Source organism: Xiphophorus couchianus, chromosome 2 (genome assembly GCF_001444195.1).
Source record: "Xiphophorus couchianus chromosome 2, X_couchianus-1.0, whole genome shotgun sequence".
Classification (NCBI taxonomy): domain Eukaryota; kingdom Metazoa; phylum Chordata; class Actinopteri; order Cyprinodontiformes; family Poeciliidae; genus Xiphophorus; species Xiphophorus couchianus.
In genome coordinates this window covers 9,769,599-9,797,374 of record NC_040229.1, presented here as the reverse complement: position 1 = coordinate 9,797,374, position 27,776 = coordinate 9,769,599, and the positions used below count along the sequence as shown (strand labels likewise).

At 35.1% G+C, this 27,776-nt stretch overlaps 2 protein-coding genes and 1 long non-coding RNA gene across 11 annotated transcripts in view; 2 read left to right on the top strand and 1 right to left on the bottom strand.

Annotated features, from left to right (window-relative positions):
• Positions 1-14,756, top strand: part of reln (reelin) — a 166,753-nt gene extending 151,997 nt beyond the window's left edge. For 2 of the 7 annotated variants that reach the window (XM_028041864.1, XM_028041854.1), the window contains exons 63-65: positions 457-555; positions 4,443-4,448; positions 10,151-12,091. In XM_028041864.1, coding sequence (XP_027897665.1) covers positions 457-555; positions 4,443-4,448; positions 10,151-10,250 — 205 coding nt within the window. In that variant the 3' untranslated portion in view covers positions 10,251-12,091. Of the gene's footprint in view, positions 1-456; positions 556-4,321; positions 4,449-10,150; positions 12,092-12,975 lie in introns of those variants that run through there. The other 5 variants (XM_028041850.1, XM_028041841.1, XM_028041884.1 and 2 more) reach the window with 3 other exon arrangements.
• Positions 12,994-23,238, bottom strand: LOC114159789 (uncharacterized). The gene is made up of 8 exons (XR_003598661.1): positions 23,007-23,238; positions 21,508-21,764; positions 21,407-21,432; positions 18,656-18,764; positions 17,017-17,767; positions 16,170-16,319; positions 15,259-16,096; positions 12,994-13,209 (listed from the first exon to the last, which is right to left on the bottom strand). It is a non-coding gene; the product is annotated as an uncharacterized LOC114159789 (long non-coding RNA).
• The window catches only part of pik3c2g (phosphatidylinositol-4-phosphate 3-kinase catalytic subunit type 2 gamma), a 25,169-nt gene continuing 17,405 nt past the window's right edge, over positions 20,013-27,776 (top strand). Inside the window, exons 1-6 of one of the 3 annotated variants that reach the window (XM_028041915.1) lie at positions 20,013-20,604; positions 24,599-25,053; positions 25,889-25,968; positions 26,832-26,983; positions 27,293-27,407; positions 27,512-27,623. In XM_028041915.1, coding sequence (XP_027897716.1) covers positions 24,682-25,053; positions 25,889-25,968; positions 26,832-26,983; positions 27,293-27,407; positions 27,512-27,623 — 831 coding nt within the window. In that variant the 5' untranslated portion in view covers positions 20,013-20,604; positions 24,599-24,681. Of the gene's footprint in view, positions 20,605-23,371; positions 23,487-24,598; positions 25,054-25,888; positions 25,969-26,831; positions 26,984-27,292; positions 27,408-27,511; positions 27,624-27,776 lie in introns of those variants that run through there. The other 2 variants (XR_003598660.1, XM_028041907.1) reach the window with 2 other exon arrangements.

The window sequence follows — 27,776 nt, the reverse complement described above, 5'->3', positions numbered from 1 at the left end:
TTTATATTATATAAAGTTTATATTCTGGAGAAGTTTAAAGCAGGGTTATTTATGACAAAATATCCCAGGCCTTAAACATGCCAATAACTGAATATATTATCTGAAATTAAAGTTAAGCACAAATGAGCAAAAATAGGTCACCTTTACGTCCTGACAGGAAGTTCACTGGGAAGGATTTTTGAAGGATCCTGATCTGCTGACATAGGTTATATCTTTGCGCTACACTGCCCCCTATGGGTTTGGCATGTTTAAAGCAACGCTCATGTGAATGAAAACAGTTTTGAAACCGATCCCATGTATGTAACATATGTGTTCATCCACATGCGTACAAGGCCTAAAATAACTAATATAATCTACTAACTGACTTAAAACTCCCCTTTTATTTTTAAAGTGCATGTTGCACTGGTTTATGCCGATTCACTAACTCACTCCACAATGTTTCTATGTTCTTCCCAGTGAAGCGAGGGTTAAAGGCGTAATGCTGCGATGGTGGCAACCGAGACACGACGGTGCAGGACATGACCAGTGGGCTTTGGACCATGTGGAAGTAGTTCTGTGAGTACCCAATCCCAGTCCTGCTGTTGGTAAACTCCCACCCACCCAAAACCGGCCCTGACAGATCCCTGAGCGTCCCCTGTGTCAACCTCTGCCTCACCGCAGTAAAAAATATTTCCTTCCACTTCACACAGAGCAGGAAATTCACACCAGCGAGGTTTAGTGCAAAGGGTGTTGTTAGATGATGGCTGTTTCACTTACAGCAGTACAGCAGTTGCTGTTGGATCATGATATTTTCAGTTAGGCATTTTCCACACAAACATGTTGATGTCATACATGTCATACAATTGAATTGCCTAAATACAATCATATTTAGCTTTTAACTCTGGATGTGTCTGGGTTTTTTCTGGCTTATCTTTTATTTTTAGCATTAAAATGCTTATTTGATTTAAACAAACCAATCAAAATTTACAGTATTCATTGTTTAACTGATCTGCTCTTTGTGGTCATTATAAGTAGAGATGCACTGATCATAGATTTTGTGGCCGATACCTATTTTAGCTGATTTCCGAGTTTCATTTTAAGAACTATACCATTCGAAAATATGCTTAAAGAATTTGTTATACTCAGGACCATGTTGTAGCGCTGTCTTACTCAGCATTAGAGGTGGGCAGATCAATCTAAAGTATCAATAATAGTGATACTAAGTCAGTATCAGATCAATAATAGCATGATAAGATCGATGCTTTAGTTTCAAATTCCTTCTTAAAATGTATTGTATTTTTGTATTCTAGTTTCTCCATTCTACATAAAAGCTATTGTTTTGATTTGCTCTCTAATTATATATTTTTTCATTTTATTTATTGAAAAAAAGTTTATAAAAACTTATGTTTTTCTATTGTTTCTGTTCTATCATTTCATAATACACAGTTTTGCATAAATGTGTATCATGCAACATTTTTTGTACTTTCATTTGGGTTTTTACTGCTTCTAAAAACAGCCCAGCTTAAAAAAATATCCACCCTTGTGAGTTTTTACCAATGACTTAATGTTGATTTCTCTTTTTGGTGTCAAAAACTTCTGGAATGTCTCACTAATCAGCAGGCACAGCTCGTTACTTAGCAACCACAGCAGAGTTTCGCCCATCACCTAGCAACCCAAGCTAGGTGACAGGTTGCAAACTGTTGAAAACAGAGCTCTCTCTCAATGATAGCACATCTACTGTACAAAGCAATGCGGGTAAGTTTCATTGAGTTGAAAGACACTGGGGCCACCGCCGTGTGGCGCAGAATTCAACTTTATTATCACTGCTACTTTTTTTTTTAACGTCAGAATTATTTGAATGCTAACGTGACACTCAACAGATTTACTTTCACAAGTGAAGCATTATAGTTTTTGCTGTTATGCTCCACTTGATATGTATGTATATAAACTTTACTAGAATTGCTCTGGGTTTATTTCAAATGTAATGGACATGGAGACTGAAAACTAAAGAAGAAATGTGGCTGAAAAGGCCCACATGGGAAAGAAGGACACAAGAGGATAGGAGAAAAAGAAAAGCAGATAAAATGCAAATCAACACCCCTGAAGTTTGCCTCTACACCTGCAAAAAGAGAAAAACAAAATCAAGTAACCATAGCAACATATGCATATATAATAATAACAAGCAACACCACTGAAAAGTTATGACAACTTGACATTAAACAAGAAATCACTTTAGCTTTAATAACATAAATCTACATAATTTTTAAAGTTTAATCAGTAATACTTTTATAACAAATTTATGTCAGATCATGATTTCTTGGTTAATGTCAAGTTGTCATAACAAAGACATTTTGAATAATGTCAACTTTGTATTAAAAGTGTCATGATTTACCAAATGACACTTTATGACAACAGTCATAAATATTCATCAAGACTAACTCATGTTCATGACGGGCGTTATGTCGTGGTTATGATGGTGTCATGACAGAATTATTCACAACCCGTCAAATAAAGTGTTACCAAGAGAAATCCTAAACCTGTTCAAATGTGTTGCTACTCCATTTTTTTTATGGTTTATGAATAAAGAAGTTGTGCTCATTTCTTCTTTGGAGGGTCTTGTGTCGTTTCCTTCGGTGGTTCTTGGTGCAGCGCCACCACAGGTGAGGAGGTGAACATGTTTTTCAAGTAGTTTGGATCATTTGACACAGTGCAATGTGAAAGAGAACCACACAAGCTGAAAATATAACAAATGTTGCCACATACTGGTCAGGCAGGATGTGGCGTTCCCTGATTGGAAGAAGCTCATTGATCTGGGTGAAAGGTCATGTGACTTTCAACCAGCTAATTTCTCAGTGCATCTCTAATTATAAGACAGGGTAGCTGTAGATGATTTCAAATGAATGACCCTCATTCATATTGTTTCACTGAATATTGCTTTTATTATTACTTTTCTTGCATTCTAGATTGTTACACTTCCTATTTTCAGCAGCTAAACTCTCAAACAGCTTAAATTAAGAGTAGAGACTCTGCAGAAGACTGAAGATATCATGAACATAATCACTGCTACACTGGTTGGTTATCCTGGTTCATTACTAACATAACACCATCATAAAGCATTTTAATGCTTCATGTTGGTGGTGAATTCACAGCAACATCCCATCACACAGTTTGTATTTCAGATTCTGCATAACAGTCATCTCAGTTCAAATTATGCAGATTTGCTTCCACACACACTAATACGGTGACGTCTGCCTAACCTGAGCTGACCCTGGCCAACCTGGCCGTGACCTGTCCCTCTCACTGCAAAAACACAAAAACTCACCTCAGTTTTTTGTTTAGTTTCTGTTGCAAATATCTTAATATAATTAAAATAAGTCAAAACAAACTTTTCAGCAAGAGATAGGAGCTTGTTTTAAGTTAATAATTCAAAAGCAGAGCCAGTCCAAGACGTTTTGGGGCCCTAAGCAGATTTTCATTTGGGGCCTCTCATACCAACATGTCAACACCAGATGCTTCATAACTCCTAGGCTACTTGATGTAATACCGCTACTATAATTAGCATCATTTGTTAGCTTACATCACACCAGTGTTGCCATTGATTTTATTGATTGATTTTAACCTTACAGCAGTCATAAACTAAAATTTTGAAATTCACATTGGCATTTAAGTGTGCCATATTATTTTAACTACTTGAAAATAGCATCAGTTGATAAACAATAAATTTACAATAAACGACAGGAGGCATGAACAGGAATTAGCTTTTCCCACGTTGTGAAATAATTAACTTTTTCATTAATATTATTGACTTAAACTCCTGTTTCTTGCTGAAAAGGTGCTTGTATGTTAGTTTTGTCTTATTTGAAGTGTACTAAGATTTGCACTGGAAGCTAGACCAAAGTACTTGGTAAGATTTTGTGTTTTTGCAGTCCTCCCGCCTTTGCTCGGTTTTCAACAGTGTCTGCTGAAAAGAGTGACCCTCACACTTTGCTCTGTTTATTTCTCTCCACCCGCCGCCACTCCTCCTTCACACATTTCCTCCCACTCCTCCTCCTACACAACCTTTTCTTTTCTCTCATTCTCCCTTTGCTTCCTGCTTCCTTAACGCCACCGCCAAACTTTTTCTCACCGTCCTTTCTCTCTTTTCTTCAATCCTTCTCAATGACTGGATTTCTCCTGTAAATCTTTCTCTCTCCTTTCTTTTTTGGTTGTCTTCATTTTTGTTACCTCTCTACTGTCTCCTGCTTCATATTTTCTTCCCATTTTCTCTCTCTCCTGCTTCCTCACACTTCTGACTACCTCTCTTCCTTCCTCTCTCCCCCACTTCGGGCCTCTGCCTCCCCAGACTGGGGCTCCTTCCCCCCCAGACCTTTCTACAAGACAGCAGTCCCCACCTCCTGCCCATCCCCTCTTGCGCTCTAACCTCTGCTCTCTTCTGTATTCTGCTCCCTCTGGCATGGCTGTAGTGTGAGGTAAGTTTTCCGCCTCTTCCTGAATGCAACCCCTCCCTCAAACTCACCTCAACCAACACACAGACCCTTCTTCCACTCCTTTATTTTCAATTTTAAACTGCAGACACCTTTCCATGATTTTAAGTAGCTCTTTTCATCAGTACTAAATTCATCGCCATGCTCTTCGTGTAGGGGTGGGCATTTATCATATCGTTTATTGCGATAAGAATTTTGATTTAACTTTATCACAATAAATTCTGATTAGTTGTTTAAAAAAATAAATTCTCTGTATTGTCTGGATTGTTAGTTTTATTATTTTCTCCACTCTTTGTTCAAAGAGACTCTCAGTTAATTTAAAAATATGACTAATTGCACAAAATTACAAAATATTACCATGTATTTTTGGTCTAGATTGAAGTGCAAATGTCTTAGTGCACTTTAAATAAGATCAAACTAACTCAAAAGTAATTTTTCAATAAGATGTAAGTTTGTTTTAGGTCAATAATTCCTTAATATTGATTTTTAAAACGTACTAATTTCACTGGCAGATTATTTCACTTATAAAAAGACATTTTCTCTTGTTAAAAGTGAAATAATCTGCCTCTGGAACTAGTACTTTTTAAAAATCAATATTAAGGAATTATTGACTTAAAATAAGCTCTTACATTTTGATGAAATCTTACTTTTTAGTTAGTTTTGTTTTATTTCACATGTAGTAAGAAATGTGTACTTAAAACTTCACAAAAATACTTGGAAAGACTTTGTGTTTTTACAGTGTAGCAATAAGTTGCCAGCTCTAACGTACACTGCGAGAACACAAAATCTTACCAACTATTTTTATCTAGCATCTACTGCAAATGTCTTAATACACTTAAAATAAAACAAGACTAACAATTAACTTTTCAGAAAGATGTAAGAACTTGTTTTAGGTCAATAATTCATATTTATTTGAAAAAGTTACTAGTTCCTGTGGCAGATTATTTCACTTATGAGTTGTGAAAAATGTCTTGTTATAAGTAAAATAATCTGCCAGTTGAACTAGCACAATATTGAGGAATTATTTACTTAAACCTGGACCTATATTATGCTTAAAAAAGTTACTTGCAAGTTTGTTTTGTTTTATTTCAAGTGTACTGAAATATTTGCACCAGAAACTAAACCAAAAATACTTGGTAAGGTGTTTTTGCAGTGTAATATATGCAGTTTAGTGATAAAAATCACACTTATTTATGTGACTGGTGTCCTAAAGAAGTGTGTTAAATCGGTTACATTTTTTGAAAGCAGTAAAAAGGAAGTAATAAATAGTTTTTTATATATAATGTGGTATAATTGTCATCACAATTATACCACAAGATACTGGAATATAACTTTTAGCCCATATCGTCCACTCCTACAGTCCGGTAAATTAGCACACGAGACAGGTCAAAGGGCAGGCCAATCGCTCACAATGTTCAGGGGAAGGCTCGACTCAAAGCCAGAAAGATCACCCAGACTTTTCTAATGTGGCATGTAGTTGAAATCAAAAATATTTATATTTTCCAAATGCCAGAATATTGAAAGAATATGCAAGAAATATATTTATTAATGGCTTCAAAATCAGAAGTTTATATTACATGTCAAAAACACCAAATCTAACTAAGTCTATTTGGTCAAGTTTCTAGTTCAGATATCTTGATACTGGAAATAAGGCAAAACTAACTTACAAGAAACCTTCCAGCAAGACATAGGAGCTTATTTTAATAATTCCTTAATATTGATGAGTTCTAGTTCCACTGGGAAATTATTTCACTTCTAAAAATATATTTCTCCCATGTTACAAGTGAAATAATGTGCCAGTGGAACTTTATCAATATTAAGAAATTGCTTACTTAAAACAAGTTTCTATATCTCTCTGAAAAGTTATGTTGAGTTAGTTTTGTGTTATTTCAAGCATAATAAGATATTTGCACTAGAAACCAGATCAGAAATACTTGGAAAGGTTTTGTGTTTTTGCAGTGTAGAGGTCGGTGGATACATCCAAAATATCAGTATCAATGCCAAGACAGTGACAATATTGGATCAATAGCCGTGTGATGATATCAATACTTTAGTTTCAGGTTCCCTGTTGAAATTTTATTTTTGCATTGTAAATTCTCAATTCAACCATATAAAAGATTTTTGCATTGATTTGTTCTCAAATTATAATTTTTTGCATTTTATTTAGAAAACAATTCATACTAATTTTCTTAGTTTTTCTATAGTTTCTTTTTGATTAAAGTATTTTGTTGACACCTATAAACTTGATCTAAATTCATAATAATTCAAAGGAAAAACACCTTAAGGTCAGAAGTTTAATAGTCTTAAATAGTGAATATTGGTATTATTGATACTATATTTCCATAGACCAAGTATCACACACATCTACTTTACATACATTTCCTTGGTATTTGGTATCTTTGCCTTTGAAATTTATGGTTTGGGTCCATTTGGACCAAAGTTTTAACTTTGGCTGATGTTGCTTCAGTATTTCCACGTAATTTATTTCATGAAGTGCACCAGTTCGTCCTGCAGCAAAACCCCCACGACATGATGCTGCCACCCCCGTACTTCACAGATGGGATGGTACAAGTGTCCCTGTTTTTCCTCCAAATTTAACACTGATCATTATGGCATTCTTAAGGTTAGCGTCCAATATGGCTGCTAAAAGTATAATAATCAAAGTTGCAAAGTAACACTTGTGACAGTTTGTATTACAATAAATAAAACGCACACATACTACTACTACAACTATTCGGCCACTTTTTGATAATATAGTTCTTTTAGAGTTTGAATACCTAAAATGAAGAGAAATACAACACCAGAGCTATTAGCCAATCTAGCCAGTTTACCAACTTGCAGATGGAAAATGTCCTGACAACAGTAAGCTAAAAGGTTTCAATTTTTAGAGGAATCTGGACTAGATTGTTCAAAATCTAAAATGCTTAGATTGATCAAACCTGAACTGGATACATCTAAACCAAACATTCAAAAACTATTTATTACAATTTTTACTCAGTTTGTGAAAACCAGCAAAGAAGATGCTTAGTTTTCCCAGAAATAAAACCAAAATGTTGTCCAGTACTCGTGAACCCAATTCGTACCTCGTCTCGTCTCGTGAGCCAGATGTTTCGTCACCCTCTAGTGTTTATATGTGTGATGTAATCCATCACTATACGTGTTTGTTTTTGTTTTTGACGCTACCTCAGCTCCAAACCAATTTATTTATCTTCATTTCGATCCAAACATAAACCGGATGCGTACAATACTGTACGTCTGTGCAGTTCAAACATGGACAGCCTGTCCTCTCCTCAAATTAAAACGTCACTTATAAAGCTGAAGATCTCACATCATTGCTCTGAAATAACTTCACATTTCAGCTTTCAGTTTCCTGCATGGCTTCATGGATCAACCAATGCAACAACGCTCCATCCTCCTCCCTCACAATGACCGTTTGTCTGTCTGACTTCAACAACATCATCATGTCTCTGGGCCAAGAGCTTCATCCTTACACTGCAAAACACAAAATCTTACCAGGAATTTTAGTTCTAGTTTCAAGTGCAAATATCTTAATGCACTTGAAATAAGACAAATGTAGGAGCTTGATTTAAGTCAATTATTCCTTAATATTGATTTAAAAAAATACTTGTTATAAGTAGAGATGCACCGATCCACTTTTTTCTCTTCTGATACCTGAAGTAAAATAAATAACAAACTGAAACTAATAAAAAAACAATAGGTTGAGTACTTTGGTCAAACATGTAGAAATAAGCTGCATCAAACCTTCTTTCAAATGGTTCCAAAAGTACAATGAGGAATTTTAAATATAATTTAAAATCAATAATAAAGCATGTCGTCAAGCAGAGGACAAAGCATAGAATTAGACAGAATAGATCTGCCCTTATGAATTGGTAACATTGTCACCGATACTTGATTTAGAATTTTTTTCAATATTGGAACCGATATTGATAATAGTATCGGATCGGTTCATCTCTAGTGAATAAGTGAAATAAAAGAAACAAGAAACTTTCAGGGATAATGTCTTGAATAAGCTCTTATATCTTCTTGAAAAGTTACTCTTGAGTTAGTTTTTTCTTATTTCAGGTGTATAACAATATTTCCACTAGGAACTAGACCAAAACGATTTTGTTTTTACAGTGTATACCCCCTTGGTTTCTGATTAAATGTCAGAAATGCAGAAAATGAAGCTTTCCATTTCTCTCCTAACACACATACCTCACCAGGCATTCCTAACGCTTTCACCCATCACACACACACACACACCCACACCCTCCCACCTCCCCTTGCCTTCCTGCCCACCCACCCGCTTCACAGAGACCCCCTGCCTGCCCTGGCTGTACTCCCGGCTCACTGGCACCGCCCTGCTGGATGGAAGAGGCAATGAACAGGCTAAGCAAGAGTGATCTTCTGCTGCTTTTTAATTTATTTTTTCCTGTTATTTCCAGCGTCTTGCAAAAGTATTAATGCTGCTTGAAGTTTGACAGATTTTGTCACATAACAGCTACAAACTTCAATGTGTTTTATTTGGGTTTTATCAGATCGACACCAGTGGGAGAAAACTTATGCTTGTTTTGTTTTGGCCTGAAATGTTTGCGTTCTTATTTGCTACATAACTCAAGTTCAGTCTTACTGATTGGAGAACATTTGTAAAGATACATTTTTAAGGTCTGGACTTTGACTGGGCCATTATTATCATAAATATACTTTCATGGTAAAAAGAGCAAGATATTTGTGATCATGAATCTGAATTAAGATGAAACTCCTTTTCATTTCTTTAATATAAATATCTATATCATAGGAATTACTTCATTATTCATTTTTTATTTGCGTATTAGATTTCTTAATCTGGGACTTGAGTCAAGCAATAAAAAGTCCTTGAATCCTTGAAAGGAAACAAAAGTTACAAAATGTAGATATTTGTTTCTGTTTCTGAAAGTTGTATTTTTTATTCTTATTTATTTATTTCGAAACATTTCCCTTCTTGCCTGGACAAGTACAAACAAAACACAAAATTTTACTATAATGAAGAAGCCTGATTTTGGTATAAAAGGGAACTGCAATAATTGGACATTTGAAGCATAAAATATATAAAAAAGTTACAATTTTGTGCCACTTTGTGTTGATCTGATTCTGAAAATCCCAGTGAAACATTAAGTTTGTGGTTTTTATGTGTCAAATTGTGAAAAACCTAAGCGGTTTTAATAGTTTAGAAAGCTACTGTAGCTTTAAAACCCTGTCCTGCTCAGGACCCTGCACTTCTGGTTTTTATTTACTTCTTTTTTTTCTTTTTTAAACTCTGACCTCAAACACTTTGTGTCAGAGTGAAGCTCTCGTATTTGTGGATCTTCGTACCGTCTTGTCTTGATGACTGTTGTAGCTAGCTGCATCATCATTTTTGGGCAGAAATCCAAACTAGCAGTAGAAGTTTTTTGTTTTTTTGTATCTGTTCAGTGTTTGAGGTCATGGTTGACTGAAAACCAAAGCATGAGAAATGAAAACGGAGGTGAGAGAAATTTGAAGCTGCGTTCAACCATCCGTGTGTTTGCATGTTTGGATCTGTCCAGTGTGAGAACGAGGGGAAGTTGCAGCTTGCTTTTACTCTCTCACTAATCTTCACACTCCTTCCTTCTCTCTCTCTTTCTCTCTCTTGTTTTATTTTTTATTTTACTGACTTTATCTCCCTGCAGCACACGCAAACAAAACTACATGATGAGCTTTGCCAGACAGACCGGGATGCGTCACTACTACAGCCGCAAGCGGCGGGCACTGCAGCAGCAGCGTGCCTGAACCCCCCCGCTCTCCTCCTGACCGCATTTCGCCCTGCTGTGACCCGTCCGCTGGTGGATTTGAGTTGTCCCGCCCATCTTCTGCTCGTTCTCAACAAATCACCTTGGCTTTCTCAACCAAACCCAATAAAACTCATAACGAAGGAATAAGGCAGCCATTTTGGAAAGGATGGTCCACGGTTTCTAGTTCTTTTGTAATTGTCGCTGCCATTCCTTTAAATCCTTCGTCGTATCCCTTCTTTTCCTACCACACTGTGAAATTAAAAGATGATTTATCACTGCTGAACTGACCAGCTGATTGGAGAGTAGCCTCCCAGTTCCACTGAGCCGCCTCCAAAGCTGCCAAACCAGTAAGCCAGGAGAAGGACACACAATGACCATAAAGGAGGAATAACAACGAAGCTTAAAAAAACTGAAAAAGAAAAAAAAAAAAGAGTACTGTGTTCTTGGTGTTCTGTGTGTTTGTGGGTTAATTTTGTGATAAGTTGACTGTGGTGTTCCGTTTATTTGTTTGTTTGTTCGTTTTCTACTAATTCATATGATATTATAGGGGAGGGACTGGGGGGGATATGCTGGGTTTTGTTTGCCTTCTCATGTTTTTCCTTTTATTTTTATTTTTTGGATCATATGAGCAACGAGTAAAAATCCTCAACAACAACCAGAGAAGGAAGGAAAAGATTTGCACAAAAACTAAAAAAAAAAAGAAATTATGGGGAAAAAAAATTTTTTTTGTTATTGTTTTTTTATATATGTTGGTTTCTGAAAAATACAGATATTTATGGTAAATGGTTCTTCACGTAACCTATTTAAGATGCACTGTGCGTGAAATCTGTATGTTATTTTCCAGTGTTAAGTTATTAGACAGTCGAGTCAGGCTCTCGGACTGCAACATCTCCCCTCTTCCTTCATTTTCCTGTGATGGCGAACTGGAGCTGATGTGGATTTAAAAAATAGTACTTTTCCACCAAAAACACTCAGAAATTTTGAGATAAATTACACAAATTTTCTTGAAAAAATAAGGAACTTCTGAGCTCAAAAAGTTGTACATTTTCAAGAAACAACTCAGAATTTTTCAGGCTAATCTCAAATGTTCCTAGAAAAACACTTGGAAGTTTCTGAGCTCAAAAAGTCAAATGTGAGAGAACTCAAATTTTTAGGTGAATTCAGTTTCTGGAAAAAACATTGAACTTTGAGCTTGAAAAGTCAGTAATATGCAAGAAAAAACTCAGAAATATTGACAATGATCTCCAAAATTTTCTAGGAAAAGCTTGAAATTTCTGAAAAGTTTAACATTTTACTTTTGGAACTCAGAAAATGTCCAAAAGTTGTGAATTTTCTACATTTTGAGCTCAATAATTTCCACCTTTCTTATAGGAAATATTGCGAAATTTATCAAAATTTGTTTTTTCTCCCAAATTTTTGACTTGAGCTCTTTTTTTTTTTCTAAAAAATTTCTGAGATTAATCTCAAAGTTCCTGAGTTTAGTTTTTGCAAATTTATGACTTTCGATGCTCCAAAATTTCTGAGATAACAAAATTTGAGTTTTCTGGGGGAAATTTACTACTTTTCTTTCTATCCGCGACTACCCTAATTCGCCGTCGTCCTTTCCTGTTTTCTTGTGCTGTTTCCTGCCTTTTTCCTCCCACATCCTCTCTGCTAATTTCTGATACCTGGAGGTGAGGCTCTATTAGTGTCGTTTATGGACGTCTGTGTAACATGGACCCTCTGACCCTCAGTGTAACTCCAGTATAGCAATCTCCTGTATATATATGTATATCCACAAAGGGGAGACCCAGCAGCCTTATAAAAGGGAAATAAAGAACTGTCAAACCTCAAACTCTACATTTTGTCGCATTTTCTTCCTCTCTTAAAAGCCTACCTATTATCTATCGTTTAGAACTTGAGAAAAATCACCTTTAATTTCTAAACTACAAACCTCTGAGAGCAGCATGTAGGCCTGAATCAATAATCTGATTGATTGTGATTGAATGGAAGAGGATTTGGGCCACTAAAGTTTGTTTCTCAGAATTCTGACTTGAAACTAAATTTTTCTGACAATTGACTTTTTCTCAGTTTTTTTCTCGATTCTCGGAATCGACTTTTTCATTAGAATTCTTTAATCTGAATTATTTTTCTAAAAATTTTTCAGAATTCTGAATGACAACTATTTTTCTTGTCTGTCACAATTGACTCAATTCTTTTTTCATAATTAGTTTTTCTCAATTCTTAGAATGCTAACATTTTCATTAGATATTTTAATCTGAATTATTTCTCTTTTTTTCTCAGAATTCTGAAGTTAAAGTGGAAAAAATGAAAACGTAATTTTTTGATTCTGGTTAATCTTTTTTAGCCATTGATATTGCAGGTATGACCAGGTTTGTCTTTTTTACGTAGTGCTTTAAAAACGTCTTCCACAGCATTATTTCATCTGAAATATTTTATTACAGATCTTGGAATAAAAACATAAATACTCTTTAAAAACATCGTAATAAAAGCGTCTGACATTCGGACGGCGCACGCTGCAGTTTTCAGACTGCGTGTTCACCCCTTAACCTCTTATTACTTATTTTACTCACAAACACGTAATAACAGAGATAGCCAGAAGAGTTATAAGAACATAAAAAGGTTTGACCTTGACCTCTGAGTTACAGTACGGCCAATCACAGCAGCGGAAGGTCATGGCGTAAATCGTCCCTCTGAGCCGGATGTCGCTTTGTTTTCCGCAGCTCTTCACCGGAAAACATCCCCTCGCCGACAGGGCAGTGACGTTTCCATAGCGACCCAGCGCCTTGAAGCACACCTCGCGAGGAGGACACTCTGTCACAATGAGTTCAAAGGTCATCGCCTCCTCCGTCTTCAGGATGGGGCTGTAAAAGCACAGCAGATTCCCACAGAGCAACGAGGGCAGAAGAAGATGAAAACACAAGATGGCGGCAGGCAGGAGCTGGAGAACGTTCTGCCTGGGGAACAAGATGAAGGGAAAACTGGACAAATTTATTTTACTCTGTCAGAGATTTACTACAAAACATTGTAGATTTTTCCCAGAAACATCTACAATGTTAGCACAACTGTAAATAGAAAAAGCCCCTGAAATTTCCTGATTAATTCCAGAAATCTTCTAGAAAAACGTGGACATTTCTAAGTTCCAAAAGTCAAAAATTTTCAACTTCTGGACTTTGAGAGATTGATCAACATTTCTGAGTTTTTGGTGCAAATTTAACCCCCCCCCCCCCCCTTTTTTTTAAATTTACAATGGCCATAATAATAATCCATCATAGCATGACTGACTTTTCAATTTTTATTTTTTAGAAAATTTCTAGAAAAGTCTGAACTCAAGATTTTTTTTTTCCTAGTAAATCTTTAACTTTACATATTCCTTTCAAATTCCCTCATCTCTTCTCGAAAATTCTAGGAAGGTTTTATGACTTTTGAAACTAAGATATTTCCATCTTTTCCGAGGTATCAGGAATCAGCTGAGATTAAACTCAAAATTTCTGAGCTTTTTTCTATCAAATATTTTGACTTTTCAAACTCAAATATTTCCTTGTCTCGTCTGGAAAAATTCTGAAATTAATCTAAAATTTTCAGAGATTTTTATAGCAAATTTTTCACTTTTAGAGCTCAGAAATGTTATTTTTGTAGAAAACAGTTTTTTGGCAGAATTGTATTTTTCCCTCCCTCTGTCTACTGCCGCCCTAAGTCGCCGTCTTAATGTTGCGTTATGGACGATTGGAGCAAGATTTTAAAAAATCATCTCCAGGTTCTGAAAGTTTCTCTCAAGCTTTAAAAACTATGACAGATTGTCGGAGTATTAGGGTCATTGTTGATAGAAAGAAAATAAGGATTTTTAAAAAAACATTCTGCCAAAAAGACTGAAATTTTTAGATTAATGTCCAATTTCCTAGAAAAAAAATTCAGAATTTATGCCAAATTGGCATAAATGTACTCCTCTACTTTTTTTTCTAACCAAAAATTTAAGATCGTATTAAATGATCTGGGAGCATTATGAAACCTATTTATTAAACTTGAGTTAGAGGGGGAAAATTTTTTTCTAGAACTTTTATTCAGGTACCAACATATAAACTAATCTCACTATCATTTATTCTTTGACTTCTTGTTTTATTCACATTTTAGTTACTGCTTGCTAATTGAATTTTAAATAAGTTTATTTATTCTGGTGTATTTTTACTTTAAACTTACTGCCTTCAATAGCATTTGTTTTGTTGAACACGTCCTTGTTTTATTTGGAAAATCATATTGTATAGTTTTTATCAGGTTGTTTGATTTACTGATTACATTTAATTAAGTTTGAGACCAATTTGTTATAAATTGCACAAAAATCTGGGATTTAAAAAAAAAGTCTGATTTCATTTAATCAGTTTTAACAAGTTTGAAGGAATTTTAATGCAACATCTATGTTTAAGTTGGATCAAAGGTAACACACCCAACCTACCAACCTTTCATGTTGGTAGGTTATTTATGTCAATAAAAAGGGGCTAAATAGTCAGCTTTGTGGCACTTTTATGGGAGAATATTAGTGACATCCAAATGGAATAGCTGTGTTTCCATTACCAATGTGCACAAAACTTTAATATTCCGCTGGTGTCAAAAAACATTTTTGCATTTGTGGCGTTTCCATTAAATAAGTTGTAAATTCACGGCGCACCAACAGTCTAACACTTCCTGTCTTCTTTCCCACTATCTGGTTATCACACAACTTGCAATTCAAAAAGTGTTTCTATTGTTTTGCAACATTTATTTTTGATGCAGCTGGGAAAAAAACAACTTAATTGGCAGGTTTCCTATTAAGCAAGTTTATTTTTGTAATTCCAAGTTGTGCATGTTTACGGAAACAAGACGGACCCGAGTTGATTTCCCTCTCCGTGACTTCAGTCATTTCACTTACTTTGTTAGCATGCCTTTAACAGGTGTTACCAATTTCACTGTCACACCCAGTGTTAAAGTTAGAAAGGAAATGCAGTAGAATTTTAGTGAGCTTTAAAACTTACCCAGCCATTTCACAGTTTAACTCCAACCAGCCAAACTTAGTAGAACATGAATGTTTTCGCACAGTGTCTTTAGAAAAAAAGTCACACCTTTAAGCACACCTGCTTTCAATAAACAAGACAATTGTTTCTTAATCAGGTGCTTTATTGACCAGCCTTGACCACAGTCAATCAGGAGGATGGATGAACAAGCCAACCTTTTCTCTCTGGGTTAAACATGTGAAAACCACCAATAACCAATACTATTTTTTCCTCTTCCATATTTTCACATCAGTTTAAAACGTTAAAGCAAACAAACATCTGACTAAATGTGAGTTTACTTTTGAGAACTAAGGTTAGGTCCAGTGGTAAACAGGCCTTCACTCCGTCTTCAACACACAGTTATAATTTTATATCAGAAGATGATGCGGTTTGGTTTGAACAGGGACTCTGGAGCATCTTCATTAGAGTGGAGATGAGCTTATCTGGACTAGTTTTGAAATAAAGTGATGTAATCAGGCTGGCGTTGGTCCTTGGTGTAAGGTTGCATTTGTTTCCACAGCAGCAGCTGTGAGTGAGGTCGTACTGTTGACCCCGATATCTGACCATTTCCTGGGAGTTGCAGAGTTTGATATCCAAGCAGCCTTGAGAGGACAGAACATGGCGGAAGCCTTGCCATCCCCAGGAACTGGCGCAGCGATGGTTGGACGGACACTCCGTGTTGAGGATTTGGCAGGGTACATTTTTGGGCATCAGGGGGCAGAAGTTACAAAGAAGGGTCCCCACAGTGAAAGCAGGGAAGATCAAATCAAAAAGCAAGAGGGTAGAGGTCAGGTGCCAGGCAGAAACATGGACATCCACTCTGATGGAAAGAAAAGAAAAGATAGTCAATTTAATTGATGTTTTTAGTATCTGTGTATGAATTTAATTTTTACCTGCTTTTTCTTTGGTACCCCATCTTCCTGTAAGTGTAAGCCACCCCCCACCAATCAATTTAAATATGTGCCAACGTCATCAGTTCCTCTGATTATCAATCACAAACAGGTGTGTTCAATGCCAGAGCGGGTTCTCTGCAGTGGGGGTTTCTAAAGAAATGAAACACTAATTAGCTAGAATCAGCAGCAGAAATTCTTCAGAAGCTTACAGAAATTATTTGCTTTAAAAAGTTGAAGGGTACAATTTAATTGTCTAAAAGTCCGTTTGAATAACATTATTTTTTGAATAATGTAATCTTTTTACATTTGTTTTTAAACTACTTATGTCAGTTTCACATTATTTTAGTAACCAAAGCGGATTCGAAAAATTGCTTCCTTTAACTATTAAAAGAGCACTCCGTTGCTGTTGGTGCTCTTACTTTGACATGTAACCGGACGTTCTGTTAAGAGGCGGAAGGCGAAGTAATGGGAAGACGCTGCTAATGTCGGACCCGCGAACACAAACTGCCGTTATCAAATCTAAGTTAATACGTGTCAGAGATCCTCGGTTACAACTATAAGCTAGCGAAACTAAAAAAAAATAAATAAAATAAAGTCCAAAACAATAAAAGTAAGCTAGCAATATTTTTAAAAAAAGGAAAAAATGGGTTTCGTCTTGTAAAACAAACCTGTTTCCACCATAGACATATATAAAGAATAGATGCCTCATGCACCGCTCTTGCCTATTGCCGCTGACGAGATTTAGGGCGGCTATAGCTAGTATTAGCTGGCATTTTGCCGGTGGACAGAAATACAGTATAGTAATATTCTATTCATAAAAAAATAAAGGGTAATATGTCCATCTTACTTGTGAAACGTTATCCCCCGAGATCTCACGTCATTAGTGTGTCGATCTGAACAAAAATATCCGGCAGTGCCGAGGCTTTTTCTGGTGTTTGGTTTAGCCAAGTAGGAGGGACGACCGCTCCAAGATGGCTGCCGTATTTCCTGCGCCAGAGCAGGCAATGCGGGGTTTACTCATTATATTATGTCTGTGGTTTCCACCACATCTTACTAGTGTTGATGCGACATTGAAACGCGGTCTTAACTGGGGGGTAGTTGGAGTTGCTCCCAGTTTCCCAGTGGAAGATATGGCTCAGAGGGCGTTTCAGTTGGCTTTTCCGACTGGGCGGTCGGAATTTCCCAGTTCCTAATACAACTAGAAAGCAGCATTAAAGTCACTGCAAATATGGGGTAAGAAACAAGAAGACAAAAGGCTTCCAAACCACTTTTGCACTTCTCAGTTTATTCATGTAAAACTACATCATAGTCACTACTTTGACTAAAAACAACAAAATCTGTACAGTCCCGTAAGAAAAAAAGAACAAAATAAAAACATTTCTGAGGCAAAAATCAAGACTGTGGCGCCATCTGGTGGCCAATACAGCACATTGATCAATGCAGCAGCAGGTTTTAATGGTTTATTCATTGCATTGTTGTCAGTCAAGCCTGTCCACTACAATTAGTAAAATAAGATTATTTCCTAGTTGAAATCCTCCTTCTTTCCTTCCTGCTCATGTTCTATCAAAGGAGAGCTGTGAATCCTTGTACAAAGGTTCCTGCAATGAAAAATAAAATTAAAAGTTGGAGTTAATGTGTAAATTACAGATTATTCACAACATGATACAACTAATTTAAAAATAAGCCTGTCACGATTAGCAATTAATCCGTTAGTCCCATAGTAAGTTAAAATACATTTCTGATTATTAATAAATGTTTTGAAGGTCAATTTTGTTTACAAAGACATCTTTTGGTTGCGATTGTTTTTTATTTCTGTTTTATTTCTTAATTTTTGGTTGTGTTGTTTTGTTTTATTTTGGATATTGGTGTCAATGGAAAAGTCTATTTATTGAGGTACCATTTTTGTCATTATGTTGTTTTGAACTAAAATCTCAGTAAAAACAAGGACTGTTTTTAAAATACATTTTCTTTTTACATTGTTACGTCTTTTTCTATCAGAAATAATATATTTTTGTGACATAAAATAATTTTAAATGAAAATCGAGTTATGATTCAGTCTGTCGCAATAAGGGCATTTTTATTTACAGAGACATGATAATCCATATAAGAAGTTTTTATTATTGTTTTTAGTTGTAATGTTCTGTTTTGAATATTTCAAATATGTTCCAGGATTAAGTGTTCTTTACAAAATTAGGGTTTATTTGTCTTTTAGATAATATTGTTGTCAAAACAACAATACCATTGTTCATCGTAATTACTGGGACAATTAACCATCCAGTAAAATTTGTTACTGTGACAAGTTTACTTAAAAGTGTATTTCAGCTGAGTAATTTTGATAAATTAGAGAAAGCCCACAATAAATCAAACCTCTCCACCAAATTTTTGTTTTCTAAATGTATTAAAGTTGTTTTGTACCAAAAAAAAGAGCACTTCAAAATAATGCATTGAATTGTTCAAAGTCCAAAATGAATAATATATTTGCTTACAGCCAGCTCTTCCTCATCATCGTCTTTGTCATAATCTCTCCAGTCTTCCTCTTCCTCTCCGGGGTCGTAGGTGTAAACCGGAATCAGATGGTGGCGCAGCTCATCTAGTCTGAGGAAGACGCAAAAATAAATACAACCAAACTGAAATGGGATGGAAATCTTTCTGAACCCAACGGTGTCCAAAGTGTGGCCCGGGGGCCGATTGTGACTCTCTGAGTGTTTTTTTTTTTCTTTGCAGCCCTTAACCACAATAAAGAAAATAAAAAAATTACACAAACTTGATTTTCCAGCTCAAGTATATATTTATACAGAGAAGGTAATCATACAGGGATTTTTTTTTAATGTAGACAATTTAAAATCTTCTAAAAGCATTAATTTGCTAGGAGCGCTAACATCCAGTCATTTTTACTCAAAAGCAGATTTTGGGGAATTAATTCAGCACAGATTGTGAAAAACAATCAACATTTTGTAGATTATGTTGTGTTTCAAATATTCAATGATTTGCAGGTTTTTTTAGGCAGAAATCAGGCTTATTTATTTTATTAAAATTTGCTTTTTGTTTATAATTGTCCAGGCAACAGAGGAAATGTGTGACAAAAAAGCACAGTTTTTTAAAATTTAAGATAAGAAAGAATATCTACATTTTGTGCTGTAAAGTCAACGTCTTCATGCAACCTGCTGGGTTTAACTTCTTAAACTAATTTAATAAACCAAACTTGATTCATTGTTTGATAACTGGGATCATTTATAATGTGATCCCAGTTGTCATATTGTGTATGATTGAATTGGAACGATTCATTTGTAAAGTTTGTCAAGATGACTTGTTGTGAATAATGTGAATATATAAATAAACTTAACTGAGCTGTGCAGAACATTTTGATGCAAACAAAATTACTATTTCCTTTAGAAATAATCAATATATAAAACTCTTTGCAAATATTGTAATTTTTTGTAGAATGGGTGCCCAAAAATGTCTGAGTTTGAAAAAGTAAAAGAAGTATTTGACTTTAGGAAATATTCTGATTTTCAAAAGTCTGAAATTTTAGATTTTTGAAATTCAAAGATGTAAAATTTTTCTAGAAAATCTATCAGTTTAATCTCAAACTTTCAGATTTTTTAAACAAATTTTCAACTTTTGAAATTGAAATTTTCTTGTTTTTTAATATCTGATTAATCTGAAAATCTGTTTTTTTTTTCTAGAAAAGTTTTGATTATTCAAACTTAGAAAATTCCTTGATTTTTCTAGAAATTTTCTGAGATTAATCTCAAAATTCCTGGGGTTTTTTCTAGCAAATTTTCAACTTTTGAAACTCAGAAATGTCTTTGTGTTTTCTAGAATATTTCTGAGATTAGGTTTTTGGTGGAAATGTACTCTTTTCTTCTTCTTCTTCTCATTTATATCTCCAGTGGTCTGAATACTCCGTAGTATAAAAGACGTTTTCAGAAATTCAAATCTATTTTTTTTTGAAAGGCCAACTGTTTCTCCAATTATAGAATAACCAGATGTGAAACTTGTACAGCTGTTTTTCTGTCCTATGTACTTCAGGCATTCTGGTGGTTGAGGTGGGGAAGCTGTAGTTCGCTTATAACTCGGGCTGGCCTGCTGAGGTAACAGCAGCTTGTTACCGCAAATGAAGAGAACAATCCGCTTGTGCTTTGCAGACACAAGCGGATGTCTTGTTTTGTGTTACAGGCAACATGTTTGTTGCTGGGTTGGTTGTGGTTTTGCGCACACATCTTGTTAACGATCCCAGGCGTTAAGCAGCTAAATAGTTTGTTTTATTTTACGTCCAGCTAAATAGTTTGTTTTATTCTGCTTCCAGCTAAATAGTTTGTTTTATTTTGCGTCCAGCTAAATAGTTAGTTTTATTTTGCGTCTCGATCTGGAGTTGTTCTTACTAAATACCCGGATGTCGTGAAGCTTACTGGAACATTACGCTGCTGCTACGGTAAGCGCCTGACATTTATGACTGGAAACGAAGCGCCGCATCAGATTTGCAAAACAGGAAAACATGGTTCCGTTTTTGCCAGTTGCCTACTCTACAAATAAGTAAACATGTAATAATTTTTACGACTTGTTCTTCCTTTTTAAATTATTATAATTATAATTATAGAGGTCTGAAACAGTGAATTAAAGACATCTTGTTCAGTTTTAGTTTCGGTTTGAGGTTTCGTTCCTTCATGCAGGGCCGACCAAAGCCTTTTTGGGGCCCTAAGCAGATTTTCATTTGGGGCCCCTAATACTAACATGCCAACAACACCAGATGCTTCATAATTCCTAGGTTATGTGTGTAATATGCCGATTAGCATTAGCATCATTTGTCATTAACAGACATAAAGCTAAAGCTGATTTTTAACCTTACAGGAGCAGCAAACTAAAATATTGATTTTGAAATGCATAGTGGTATTAAAGTGTGGTATATTATTTGAACAATTTTAATTTTAATACTTGATAAACACTAAACTTATGATAATTAAATGAACAAGTTTGACATCTTATATTTCCCCAGCAGTGGCAGCAGTCAACATCTTGAAGATATTGACCTATTTTTTCTGTAACAAGTATAAAAATAATACATAATTAATTTTTTTATGTGTAATAGCATTTTAGTTTATATTATTCTACCTTATGTTAAATATATAATCATGCTAGGCTGTTGGTCTTGGGGGGCCCTGGTGGTGCGGGGCTCCTAAGCAGCCGCTTAACTCAGAGAGTTTTGTTTTGTTGTGCATCTCATTTATGCAACTTACCTTCTTCTCCTTTTCATATAGAAAACCTAAAAGAAAAATTTGCACAATATTATTACTATAGTTATGCTATTTGCTTTATGAAGTAGTAGACAGATTCTTACCACTGCCACTATGCAGCTACTCAGTGCGAGTACAACAAGAGGCAAGAGGGCGTAGTACCCAGGGAATTCAGGTTTTATATTTGGAGTTGAACTGAAGGAGGTCGTGTGGTTCACATTCATTTCTCTTCTTTGCTGTTTGGTTCTTTTCTGTTGCTTTTTAAGGAAGGTCTCTGTTGACGCATTCAGATGAAAACTGCTGCAATTCTCAAAAATAAAAGGTTGTCAAGACATCCAAATCCCAGAGTTCATAACCAGTCCTACAAAAAAAAGCAAAAATATCACACTGTAAAACCTCATTTGTTCTCCTTACTTAAATAATATATAATCACCTTCCTAAAATAACAGCTAGTTATTTTTGGTTATATAATCTTTTGGCAATAAATTACTCTGGCCATTATTTTAGGAAAGCAACAATATGCAAACTCACCTCAATTGTTTTTAGTTTTCATTAACTAATTGAGTAACGTTAAACTGTGCAATTTTGGTGAGCGTATCTTAAGTTGGTTTAATAAATCCAAGTATGTTGTAATTACTTAAATGGCACCCAAATTTTATTTTTTTGTATATGCAAATAAACCACAAAACTTTCTGATGGCACATTTTAACTAGAAACTACTAAAAAATAAAGTTTCTTGATTGAAGTAGCTCCAGGCTCCTGCTTTTTATCTGGTTCTCTACTCAAACTTTTACAGAAAAAATGGAAAGTAGTGATATTTTTGCTCACTTTTCCAGTAAAAGCAAACATAATCATTTAATAAAAAGTGGCTTAATTAGTTGCTGCTGTTGGTGGAACAATGCATTGTGGGATACCTTGCTGGTGAAGGTATTGTCTTCCACATAACTTCAAATTAACTAAATACATTTTTAAAGCGTGTTTACCTCAAAAAGCCCTCAACTTATTTAAATCAAGTATAACGATGTAAAGAAAAGTGAGTTAAGTGGACTTAATTTATTCCATAAAAGTAAACAGTTGCAATTCACTACACTGCAAAAACACCAAATCTTAGCAAGTATTTTTTTTGGTCTAGTTTTTGGTGCAAATATCATAGTAAATTTGAAATAAGACAAAACTAACTTATAAGTAATGTTTCAGTAAAGAAATATGAGCTTGTCTCAAGTAAATGTTTTCTTGATATTAATGGAAAAAGTTTTAGTTCCACTGGCAGATTATTTCATTAAAACAAGCAGAAAATATTTTGTTACCAGTGGGATTGGTACTAAAATCAATATTAAGGACTTATTTACTTAAAATAAGCTCCTAAATTTTGCTGAAAAGTTACTTGTAAGTTAGTTTTTGTCTTATTTTAAGCGTGCTAAGATATACTTGGTAAGGTTTTGTGTTTTTGCAGTGTATACACCCAAAACCTTTGAGTTACATTCATCCATCTTTTCCAGTTGAACATAATCTTACAGTTCTCTGACAGTATGCGCTGCAGATGATCTCTGAAAGGCGGTGATGGCGGTGAAAGGATGACTTGAGAAGAAAATTGAGGACTCACCGTGTGTGTGCGCTAGCTGCAGACGCAGTCACCCATCTTCCTCCTTATCCTCTCCTTTAGTGTCGCTCTCCTACAGAACCAGAGCGCTCATTCTTCAACCTGCTCTCCAACATTCCTGAATGAGGAGTGGGTCAGTCGCTGCTTGGTGCTAAAAGTAGCACATTTTAAGGCATGAAACCTCCCTTTGGTATTAAATCCAGACCATTAGTGCTGGGTAAATGTATTTTAAACTGTAGGATTCTGAAGTTTGTTTGAGTTGTTTTTAAGTGGCGTGTTTAGTGGAAGTGGGGTGGTGTGGTGTTTAGTTTTCTCCAGCAGAGGGAGGGTTGTTGAGGACGAGTTGGCCTGAGGGGGTGGAGCGGTGGGAGGGCTGAGGACGCTCAGCAGGGAGCAGCAGTACAGGTTGGACTCGCTCAGCATGGTTTCAGTCGGGAATTCACCTGGAATAAGAATGGCTGTGCTTATGCCAGACCTCTAATCGTAAGTTTTACAGTCTCTACTTTGTAAGACAATAACTTCTACACCTCATAAATCGACCAACATTAAACTGTGGTCTCTGTTAAATCTTATTTTGGACATGTTTTTACTTTTGTTTTGAAGGATTGTTTTTACAGGTTAGTCGCAGGTCTTGATTTGTTTTTAAGAGTTTCAGGGTATTTCCAGAAACTTAGCAGCGCGGTCTGGTGGATTTCCTGTTAGGATTTGAAATCTTGTTAATGATTAGAGCAACATAAACTTTCAGGTTGTCTCTAAAGCCACTCATAAAATGGCTCACTCATCTTTCCTGACTGTAAAAACACAAACTCTTACCAAGTTTTTTGGTCTTTTAGTGCAACTATCTTAGTTCACTTGAAATAAGACAAACATATTTTAAAAGTAACTTTTCAGAAAGATATAGAAGCTTGTTATGGGTAAATACTTCCTGAATGCTGATTATTTAACTTATAACAAGACGTTTTCCCCATGTTATAAGGAACATAATCTGCCGGTCGAACAAAAACTTTTTTGGGCAATATTAAGGAATTATTGACTTAAAAACAAGCTCAAATTTCTTGCTGAAAAGTTACTTTTAAGTTAGGTTTGTCTTAATTCTAGTGTATTAACATATTTGCAATAGAAACTAAACGTAAAATACTTTTTTATGAGATTTTATGTTTTTACGGTGCTGCAATAAGTTGCTACCTCTGGTGTACACTGCAAACACATAAAATCTTACCAAGTGTTTTAGATCTAGTCTCTAATGTAAATATGTTAATACAGTAAAATTATGTCAAAAGAAACTTGCAAACAACTTTTTTAAAAATCAATAATTTGTTAATATTGATTTTAAAAAGTTGTCATTCTACTGGTAGATTATTTCACTTATAAGATGGGAAAATGTACAATTATAAGTTAAATAATCTGCTAGTAGTAGTATTTTTGTTATAGTTATAGAGACTTATTTACTTAAAATGAGCTAAAAAGTGACTTGTAAGTTACTTTCGTCTTAATTCATGTATATTTGACCTAGAAAGTGGACCAAAAATTACTTTGGTTTGATGTTGTGTTTTTGCAGTGTAATTCACTCTGATTTGTTTTGTCTTGTCTTTTAGCTCCTCATATTGTTTTGTAATGAAATGAGGACCGAAAGAGAAACTTAAACGCCATCAGCCAAAGCCTAAAGAACAAAAATCCTATGGATGATCAATGGAAATCCTTCGTCACAGACGAGCCAAGTCCTTTGAGAGACGATTTAGTGAATGATTATGAATCCATTCATCGTGCTCAGGTTCTTCAGCCTCATACTGAGGTTCTTCAACATCAGTATGAGACTATGCTGCCTGGGGTCACAGGAAATCCCACCCAGCAGATCCGGGACAGCGCACCTCCACCTCCACCTCCACCAAGACATCGGCTCCCGAGTGTCCCCATTGAGGCGCGGCGCAAACCGCCTCCTCTGCCCCCGCGCAACCCGCCTCCTGTAGGCCCCAGCAGAAATCGATTTTACTCCGATATTGACCCAAATACTCCTAAACTGCTGCGATCCAACACAGAAGTACACAGTTACGTGAGTATCGCTAATGAATGCACTCTTAAAGCTGCAGTATGCAACTTTTATTTTAAAAATGTTTTTTACAAATTTGATAAAATTGTCACAATGTCGTGCCTGTTTTTTTATGAGCAAAGCTGAGTAGTAACTACTTTACTCAATTACATTTACTTGAGTAACCTTTTTGAAAAAAAAAATACTTTTAGGAGTACTTTTACTATGCTGTACTTTTTACTTGAGTAATTTTATTCTGAAGTATTTCTACTCTTACTTGAATAAAATTGCTAGATTTTCTACCCACTGAATGAATTATAGACAAGTTTTAACCAAAAAAGTCACCAAACACAGACACACACCTGCAGTTTTTGTTAAAGTTTCATAAGTTTTTTATTGAAAGAAACTGCTATGGAAAAAAAAAAATTTTGTTATTTATATGAATTGTCATTTTTATCCTTAAAATAAAAAAAAATTCCACTTAATTTTATATTTTGGTCTGTCTGATTATGTAATTTTTAAATATTAAATGATAGATAATCTGATCAGTTACTCGGTACTTGAGTAGACTTTTTACCAAATACATTTTTCCTCTTACTTTAGTAATTTCTTGGATGCTACTTTTTACTTTTACTTGAGTAAAAATATGTTGAAATAGTGCTACTCTTGATTGAGTAACATGTTTGGGTACTTTACCCACCTCCTCCCTGAGCTACTACTGCTATCTGCAGAAATTCACCACTCCCACTTTATATAACAGTTACGTGCTGCAGCTTTAAATGTGCTTGAAAAAAATCCAGAATTGAATGTGGGGACAAAACGGGGAAAGAAAAACTGACTAAATGTTCTTCACATTTAGGATCCCTGGGCTATCAGGCTGATAGACTCTCCAGAAGGCAGCACAAATAATCTGGCTTCTTTCAGCAATGCAACATCTCAGTAAGACATTAAACATGCTTGTCATCCGTGCTGCTTTTGTGGTTCCTGCTGTTCTTCACACCTCAAAAACACAATGTTTTTGTCTAGTTTTTAGTGCAAATATCACAATACATTTCAATTAAGACAAAACTAACTTAAAAGTGACCTTTCAGCAACATATAGGAGCTTGTTTTATATTAATAATTCCTTAACATTGATGTAAAAGTACATATTATTTCACATATAACATGGGAAATATGTTTTGTTATAAGTTCATTGGAAAAACACAAAATCTTACCAAATCTTGCTGTAGTTTATAATGCAAATATACACTTGAAATAAAACAAACTAACTTACAAGTAGCTGTTCAGCAAAATATATGAGTTTTTTAAAAAGTAAATACTTTTCTAATGTTGATGAAAAAATACTAGTACAACAGGCAGATTATTTCACTTAAAACAAGACATTTTTCCCATACATGTTATAATTTCATTTATATGCCAATGGAACTAGCACTTAAAGAAAAGAAAATCTTAAAACCAAACTTAAAACTAACTCCTATATAACTCTTTTCTTGCTGAACAGTTATGTTTAAGTGAGTTTAATATTATTTCAAGTGTATTAAGAGGTTTTCTCTAGAAACCAATATTTTATTAGATTTTATATTTTTACAGTGAGAAATATTCTGTCAGTGGAATTAGTACTTTTTCATCAATAGTAAGAAATTATTGAATTAAAACAAACTTATCTTGCTGAAAAGTTACCTGTAAGATAGTTTTGTCTTATTTAAAGTGTACTAAGATATTTGCTCTGTGCAGGTTGTGAATGTTCATCATTTCTTTAGTCATGTTTCATACTTTATACTTTTGGCTCTTCTCCAACAGGTTGATGTCACGATACCAGCTCACCGACAGGATTCACAACTCTGGTATAGTATGGGGCCGACTGTTAAATATCCATCTTGCGCTGCTGCAGCAGGAAGTAAAAGTCACTATATTCGAGAACGACACCATCGAGTTTCCCATTCCCACCCCAGGTAAGATCCCTGTCATCATAAATGGGCTGCAGCTAACAGTTATTTTACTTATCGACTATTTTTGATGATTATTCAGATTTTTAAAAAAAATCAGCACATTCTGTAGATTTTTCATTTAACCTCTTAACCCATTTTTATACAATATTAGAGAAAACATCAAAACAAGAAAACAAACAAACAATTAACTGTGTGAGTGAGTGAGCTAGCCAGCCAGCTAGCTAGCTAGTTAATTAAGACCTGAACTGAATTATTATACACTTAAAAACACAGTTTGTCCATTGTGTAACCTTTACTTTACTTTTTAATCAGTGAACAAGAAGGTGAAGGACCTAATAGATGAATACTTCAAGTTGCTTGACCGCACCGCAGACACAAGCAAGGATTATATTTTAAAATTTTGTGACTCTGAGGAGTTCCTCACAAAGTGAGTCTGTCACTGCTTTTTGTTCATGTCAACAATATAGATTTTTTTTTTATAGATACATAGTTAAATTGAGCTTTTCTGAATTCACTTTCTTTTCTTTGTAGTGAAGAACTTCTTGGCTTGCATGAGAGAGTTCAGATGTATTTCAAGACAAAAGAGGTGATCAATCTCCAACTGGTTCCAGTAAATAATCTGATTCGCCATCTTGCCAGAGATGTGAGTCAATTTAAACTCCCTTCCTGATCAGGCTAACGGTTCAAATGATTGCCCATCAAGGGTTGGTCTTATCTTTAATCTTAAAATGCTGCTCTTGCAAACACAAAGAGAGCAAAATGTAAACATCAAAGTAAATGAGGCTGTAAAAACCTC